Source organism: Piliocolobus tephrosceles, chromosome 12, assembly GCF_002776525.5.
Source record: "Piliocolobus tephrosceles isolate RC106 chromosome 12, ASM277652v3, whole genome shotgun sequence".
Classification (NCBI taxonomy): Eukaryota; Metazoa; Chordata; class Mammalia; order Primates; family Cercopithecidae; genus Piliocolobus; species Piliocolobus tephrosceles.
In genome coordinates this window covers 51,650,591-51,658,466 of record NC_045445.1, presented here as the reverse complement: position 1 = coordinate 51,658,466, position 7,876 = coordinate 51,650,591, and the positions used below count along the sequence as shown (strand labels likewise).

Below are 7,876 nucleotides of genomic sequence, written 5' to 3'. Positions count from 1 at the left end.
CATGTTGGCCAGGATGGTCTCAAACTCCTGACCTTGTTATCCGCCCGCCTCGGCCTCGCAAAATGCTGGGATTACAGGGGTGAGCCACCACACCCGGCCTACCGTTACATTTTTTAAAGAGAAAAAGTCTCAGATTTCTGGTTACAGAACTAAGTATACGTGAGGAACAAATATAAAGAAGGAAGATCAGGAGTTCAGTTTTGGGCTTGCTGAATTTAAAGTGTCTCAAAAGACCTTCAAGTATTATCAAGAGATAAAATCCTTTCCTAGATTTCAGGCCTGAAGGAAAAACAGCATCTGGTTCAAAGTTTTAAGTCTCTGGCTGTGGAAACTAAGTCACACATCCAGGCTAGATGCAGAACTAGCGTTAGAAGTCAGAGTCTCAACTCCTAGTTTATGGTTCTTCTGCTGCAGGAAGAGCGCGTCTCTGGAACCCTGAGGTACCCTTCTGAGAGAATTTAACCAATGCTTTTCCATCTGAGACTAACTTCAGTTTATTCAGCCCTTCTCAAGTGTAAACATAGGTCCTCCTAGCCTGTCAATTTAATAGTCTTTCATAATTTTAAATGTTGTTTGGGAAATTATGATCCTGTGTCAATTCTCTAGGTAAAGAGCAATCTGCTCATTTAACCCTTCTTATAGTGTAGAAGGCAGGTTTGCGGAGGCAATGTACAATGCTTTTTGGAACCATCTGGAGGAACAACTATTGAGTACTCCTCCTGACTTCACCTGTGCTCTTGAACTTCTAAAAGATGTTAAGGAGGTGAGTAACCAACTCCCATTCGTGGATGGGAAGTTCCTGGGCATCTCAGAACCTAGGATCGTCAATGGCTATTAATATATCAAGTAGCATACTTTTTTTTTTTAACGTGACCTACTACTTAAATAGATAGGATGGGGCAGCTTCCATTTTATTTGTATGAGATGAAACTTTGACCATTGGGCGATTACTGTAACAATATATAACTCAAATAAACAAATTCTTACTGAAACCCCACTATGGTCTATGTGCCCACAAGGAACTTACCTGTTTGAGTCAAAAGGCTATTTCAAGGGAACCTTAAAGATTCCAAATTTGCTATTTTATCCTCACACTTTGGAGTAAACAATCTAAAAATGTCCTTATCCTTTATTAAGAATGCCTCATCTCCTTGTGGTGGTGTGTATTTCATATTTCTAATATCCTACACATTTAAAACCACATTCTTATTTTTATTCATATTTTTACCTCATTCTACCTAAAAATTAATAATGACTACTAATATAACTGATCCCAATGAAACCTTGAATGGTAATTGTCCTCTAAACAGAAAGAAATAACACTCTCTAAGAGACTTAGAGACTCAGTTTTCTGCCCCCCCTGCACCCCCTCGGCCAGAAGACATAATCTGGGATGCCTTTGGCCTAAGAGTATAGTTCATTGGAGAAAGTTTGAGGTTCTAAACAGAACTTGGCTCCTTTGATTTCCTTTGTTTGGCAGACGTTGCTATCACTGCTATTACCATGGCAGAACCGCCTAAGAAATGAGATAGAAGAAGCTCTGGACACCGATCTCCTCAAGCAAGAAGCAGAACATGGGGCCCTGGATGTCCCTCATCTTTCTAACTACATTCTCAATTTGATGACTCTGCTATGTGCACCAGTTCGAGATGAAGCGATACAGAAACTAGAGGCCATAACAGATCCAGTGCAGTTACTGAGGTGAGAGTCTAGATGTGCTGTCCCCCAAATCTGCCTTAGACACTGTGCTGGAGAACTCTGAGCCAGATGCTGTGATATAGCCCCCGTCTTATCTAGCTCTTGTGTACTGATGACCTGACTAACACACCTTTTCTCCTTTCTGGATTATTGGCTTTTATTTTCCAAGGACAGTCTCCCAGGGTTCCTTTGATGATCTTTAGATCAGTTGGGTCTCCTTTATGTCATGATACTGTTAAGACATTAAGGTACAGTAATTCTTTCTCCTATAGATTGCAAATTGCCTTTTCCCAGATGTTGTCCTGTTTGTCCCAACTCAAACCTTGTGAGGGGACAGGAAAGAGGATTATCCGTGTTTCACAGCTAGAAGAACCAGGACCTGGAATAGTAAAATGATCTGCCCAATGAGTTAGAAATTCAGTCACCCACATCCCAGCTACCCACATATAACTGTTAACACCTTGGTGATTTTCTTTTCACTGACTGCCCCTTTTTTTTAAGGTGACAAAATGACTACAGGCGAAAGACCTCTAATATGGTAGTTAAAGTGTCAGGAGGTATAACTGTCCTTAGTTTTGCCATCAACTCACTCTATGGCCTTGGGTCACTGGCCACAGTACCATTATTCATAAGTTGAGGTAGGACTATTTGTTTTTAAGGCTTTTTCTAACTCTCAGATATTCTGCTTTTATGGCTCCTTGCTTGGATTCCACCCTTCCACACTAGATTTCCTTTAATAGTGTAAATGTTCTGTTTCTCCCTATGGCAGGGGCATCTTCCGTGTTCTGGGCCTAATGAAAATGGACATGGTGAACTATACCATCCAGAGCTTTCGACCCTACCTGCAGGAGCATTCCATCCAGTATGAACAAGCTAAATTCCAGGAACTCCTTGATAAACAGCCCAGTAGGTTTAAAATTTAAGGGCAGGAGAGGGGAAATTTGACCTCAGGTCTGCCTTCTTATAGCAATAGAGGCTGTTTTCTATTTCTTGAAAAGATAGATTCTTCCTTGGGCAAGGGGTAGGGAGAAGGAGTGTTTCTCTAAGATAGAAAGATCTACAAAATCACTTCTTTATAGACCAGGAGTATGTCTCAAAGCTGTCCTCTTTAAGCCTTGGAATTTTAAGATGCATATTTCCTTCTCGTCATAGGTCTCCTCAATTATACCACAAAATGGCTAACCAAAGCAGCCACAGACATCACTACACCATGTCCGAGTTCTCCTGACTCACCTAGCTCCTCTCGCAGCATGGCGTGTTCACTTCCAAACGGGGCAGGTAACAACTCAGAGCCCCCGAGTCCAACAATGGTGCTATACCAAGGCTACCTGAACCTCCTCCTCTGGGATCCTGAGAACGAAGAATTCCCTGAGGTAGGGATGTGTGTTGGGGCATTGCCTTGTTCTATGCTATTCAGTGCCTCCATTCAAACCCTCCTCTTCTGATGGGCTGTCCTTCGCTCCCTCAACAGACTCTGCTGATGGACAGAACCCGGCTCCAGGAAATGGCGTTCCAGTTGCACCAGTTAACTGTCCTGGCCTCAGTCTTGCTAGTGGCCAGAAGCTTCTCTGGTGAAATTTTATTCAGCTCACCTGAATTTGTGGATAGACTGAAATGCATCACCAAGGCCCTAACTGAGGAATTTATCTCCAGGTAAGATTCGTAGATCTCTGTTAGAGGGAAAAATGTGTGGTATTTGGGATATAGGTAATATCAATACTATTATTGCTTATTCTTCATCACAAACCACACAAAGGCCCTTGGAAACGATCTGCAAAGATTTTGGTATCTTTGATAAGTTGTATTGAGGTTTGGGATACAGAAAATAAAACTTATTTTCCAAAGAGGAGAGTGTGGAAGCCAGTTTGCTGCAAATATTCCTTATGTGCTTGCTAAAAATGTGTCATTATATACTTGATTGAATGACAGTGGATTTGTGCTATGTGTATCCAGAAGTTGATCAGTTGGTCAGTGATAGTGACCATTCACTGCATGTGGGGGCAGGAAATATTATACCAAAGTAAAAGGAGGAGTTGGAAGTCCAGGCCTCTTAATTTATTTGCAATTTAATTGGTGGAGTAGGAGAAAAACCGTGAAAAATATCCAATAGAGTCTTAAAACAATATTTAAATACAGTTGATGGGACTGGAGAATGCTGAGTAGATCCAAGGATGGAACCAAGCCCTTGCCCAATTTACTTTGTTTTCATCGAAGTGGCATATGGTGCTGTATGTTTGGATCAAGTGGTACCTTGTGGGTAACAATGAGTGTATGTCATCTGCCCGGTGGCTAATGCTGTCTTCTGGTGGCAGAGAGCCGGAATTCTTCCTGGAATAGGCCTGGTTTGTGGTATGAGGCTCTCCGGACTTTGTCCCTCTGCCAAGCCCACTCTGCATTCTATCCCTCATTATCTAGGCCTGAAGAGACTATGCTGAGTGTGAGTGAACAGGTGTCTCAGGAAATCCATCAAGGCCTTGAGGACATGGGCCTCACTACTCTGAGCAGTGAAAACACAGCATCTCTTCTAGGCCAACTCCAGAACATCACCAAGAAAGAAAACTGCATTCGGAGCATTGTTGGTAAGAATCCCCATGGTCGTCGTGCAGAAAAGTGGCAAGAATGTGGGCGGGTGGGGGGAGGTGGGTAGACCTTACCCTGAAAGTGAGTTACCTAACCATTTAAAAATGAAAAGTCATGATCATTTGGAAAGTTGTTCACTTTAGTTTCCTTGTCTATAATGTGCACGGTTCAAATAGATCTTTTTCCATTTGGAGAATGCATGTATGGTTTGGAGGTGGCTCTGCCCCCAAGATATGTCATTCACAGGTGTTGGATACTGTCACAGTAACCCTACGAAGTCATTCCTGGTATTTTCTTTTTTCTCTTCTTTTTTTTTTTTTTTTTGAGACAAAATCTCACTCTGTTGCCCAAGCTGGAGTGAAGTGGCACGATCTAGGCTCACTGTAACCTCAACCTTCTGAGTTCAAGCGATTCTACTGCCTCAGCCTCCTGAGTAGCTGGGACTACAGGCAGGTGCCACCATGCCTGGCTGATTTTTTTGTATTTTTAGTAGAGATGGGGTTTCACCATGTTGGCCCGGTTGGTCTCGAACTCCTGACCTCATGATACGCCTGCCTCGCACTCCCAAAGTGCTGGGATTACATATGTGAGCCACTGCACCCAGCCTGTTCCAGGGCATATTCTAGATGTCGGTCAAGATATATGGAGAAACCCTTTCTCTATCCTATGCTTTAAGCTACCATTTGGGTCCCTACGCCTCTCCATGGAAGTGATGCTGAGTTAGGCTGTAGGGTACGTTCCATGCTGGAATGGAAGCGGTGCACTTGGCCAGTTTGCTTTGAACTTTAGCGTCTGATCATAGCCTGGATTGGGTGTATGGGCCTGAACGTGGTGCGCTGGTTGCAACATGTGTTGTTACTTTCAGGTACCGGGTCTACAGTCCTCTTATTAAGTTAAATGTGCACTAGGATCTCATGTCCAGCTACATAATCTTATGAACCCCCCAGAAATTTACTACCTCAGAATCTTTTGATCATGCACTGTCCTTTGGGAGCTTGATGGCATTCCACTCACCCAAACAAACAAAAATCGCATGTATAGAGTTTACCTGAATGAGCGGAGAGGTCAGTGAATAACTCGGTTAACGCAAAACTTTGGTGAGCAGATAGAGCAAAGGCATTGTGAATTTCTTCTGAACCTTGTTTGTTCCTCTTTTCATTGTTTACCCCTGCTCCCAGATCAGCGGATCCGTTTGTTTCTCAAATGCTGTTTGCTTCATGGCATGCAGAAGTCTCTGCTACACTTTCCTGGAGGCCTCATTCTCATTGAAAGGGAGTTGGCAGAACTGGGCTGGAAGTTTCTCAATCTGATGCATCATAATCAGCAGGTATTTGGCCCATACTATGCTGAGATCCTAAAAAACATCATCCATCCAGCTCAAGCACAAGAAACAGATGTGGAGCATAACTGATAGTGCTGGACCCCAGCCATGGCAACAGGGATCCAGGAGAGAGAGGTCAGCATGTTTCTGGGAGGACATCACCTGTGGTTAGTCGAACACTCAGCCCTCTTCCTTGCTACAACCAGGACACAGGGATGCAGGGGTCAAGCATGTAAACACCAAATGGCCCAATCCCCTTCACTAATAAACTTCTGAGCTGCAAGAAAATTTCAGTTCCTCCTGTGTTCTAGCCAAAGTCAGGTTCTGCACCCTCATCCCCTAACTAGCTGAGTGAGAATCCAGTGGGCCCTCCGTTTTCCCTTCACTGGCTGATCATTCTTCAGTATGCTTGCCTGAGCTGGAATCTGGGCATCAGGTGCTGGTAAGGGAAAATCCTGGGACTGTATAGAATAATGCCCCCTCAAAACTGGGAAGGAGCTAAGAGACCAAAGAATGACCCGGACAAGTTCAACTTGATAAGTAGGTGAATTTATTGGGACTTACGTATGGGGCATTCCTGGGTGGCAGCAGGACAGCTCTGGGGATCTGCCCTGACACTCCTCTGCAAGCTGATTTTATGCCAATTTTCTGGCTCTTTGCCTTCCATATGCAATGAGACTCTTTTTCTTGGTATGTTTCCCAGTACACCCTGGGATGTTTGGTTCTCACGGACACCTTGGCTCCTAAGCTGGGCACCATGCATGGCCTTGGATCACCACCTGGCCTTCAGGGTTCAGGCAGCAGACATACAGCCTTAAGTAATCTGGTGGGGGAGGGGGGATCTCATTCACCTGCAGTCACTAGCATTATTTTCTCCAGTGAAAACTCATTTCCTTGAGGGCTTTGAAAACTCTTTGTGAGATTATCCAGAGAATGAATATAAGGGCATCTGGAAGTCAGAAATTCACTGAATTGCAGATGAAGAGAAGTCATAGAACTCCATTTCTAGCACCACATTTCCTTATAATTTTCAAGGATACAGCAATAGTAAGAGTTCCCAGCTCCTGTTCTAATGTCCGGTTTTAAGCAGTATGAAAACTGGGGATTGGTTGAAAGTTGATATTGTGAATATCAACTTTGTGCCAACAAGCATTCAGCTAAGGACAGGTCTCAGCTTCCATAGGATTTCTGTTTCTTTCAAGTGATTCTAGGGGTCAGGCTTGGAGTCTCTGATAATGACAGTAAACCGAAGCAATTAGGTCAGTGAGTGCCATATCAAGTTCACCCCTGAACCTATTTCTATAGCTGAATTAATCTTATCTTTCCACATCTCTAGGCTTAGAACATCTCATTCTTCTTGACAGAATCGATGTGCGTATTCAAGCGTGGGGCCGCTGCCATGCTTTTTCCCACTCCTAGCCTGGGACTCCAACTGCCAAGTTACGAATATGAGCTGACTTGGCAACACAAATGATAAATGTTCTTGGTCCACAAGGACTTGGGCTTGTTTTTAAAGACTGCAGAGGTTCATCCCATCATTCCCAGGCCAACTGCAGCAGACAAGCAGCAATCTAGAAAATTAGGTAAAAAATTAGGTTTGGATTTGGACTAGGTTTGGATTTAGAAGGGACAGGGAGAAATAGAAAGTTACTTATGGGATAGACCCAAACTGGGTGAAAAAAAAAAATCATATCCTCATTATTTCGGCGGATGGAAGGAGCTGAGTACAATTTACTCAGCCCAAGAAAAGTAACAGATGAGATTGGAGTTCCGTTATTCCCAGGGGAACCACCTGATTGATTTCCCTAGAGGGTGGATACCAGATGGGTGACATAGCTGGGTAAACAGAGTGCTACTTTTACTTTGGCTGGAGATAAGGCACACAGAAAAGCTGTGGAATGGATCACTCAAGTGTTCTAATCTTGTGACTAGATAATCTCAGGACAGAGACCATGGCAGATGAATGTTTTATAATTAATAAATAGGCAGTGAGCCTGGCCTAGTTAAATTTTCTAATCTGATTAGACAATACTAGTACAATTTTTTAAAAATATATTAATTTCGGGAGCCAGATTATCTTACAGACAAGTGTGTTCTGAAGTGATCCCTGTGAAGATGACTGAGTAGTTGATGGATGCTGACTTTCGGCTGCAATGAAACTTTGCTTTATACTTTATAATTAAAATGTGACTTATTTTAATTTCTTGGAGATTCTGAGTTTATTGGGAATCCTGATCCTAAACAAGGAAAGATAGCTCCACTCAATTCTGTTCACCA

The 7,876-nt window shown here is 43.2% G+C and overlaps 1 protein-coding gene across 2 annotated transcripts; it reads left to right on the top strand.

Annotated features, from left to right (window-relative positions):
- Positions 1–622: 622 nt before the first annotated feature.
- On the top strand, positions 623–5,887 carry LOC111530209 (T-complex protein 11 X-linked protein 2). 2 transcript variants are annotated; one of them, XM_031936652.1, is made up of 7 exons: positions 623–763; positions 1,481–1,701; positions 2,468–2,604; positions 2,851–3,071; positions 3,170–3,351; positions 4,114–4,277; positions 5,507–5,547. In XM_031936652.1, the coding sequence occupies exons 1-7, from the start codon at positions 668–670 to the stop codon at positions 5,545–5,547; spliced, it is 1,062 nt and encodes a 353-aa protein (XP_031792512.1). In that variant the 5' UTR covers positions 623–667. The 2 variants fall into 2 exon arrangements, with proteins under 2 accessions (XP_031792512.1, XP_026307600.1); XM_026451815.2 differs by having other exon boundaries at positions 638–763; positions 1,511–1,701; positions 5,457–5,887.
- Positions 5,888–7,876: the final 1,989 nt, after the last annotated feature.

Bases quoted from the DNA above. Each gene is read 5' to 3' on its own strand.
- LOC111530209 (XM_026451815.2), top strand. From the start codon at position 668: ATGTACAATGCTTTTTGGAACCATCTGGAGGAACAACTATTGAGTACT. The intron at 2,605-2,850 runs GTAGGTTTAAAA...TTCTCGTCATAG, and splicing joins ACTCCTTGATAAACAGCCCA to GTCTCCTCAATTATACCACA. The intron at 3,352-4,113 runs GTAAGATTCGTA...CTCATTATCTAG, and splicing joins ACTGAGGAATTTATCTCCAG to GCCTGAAGAGACTATGCTGA.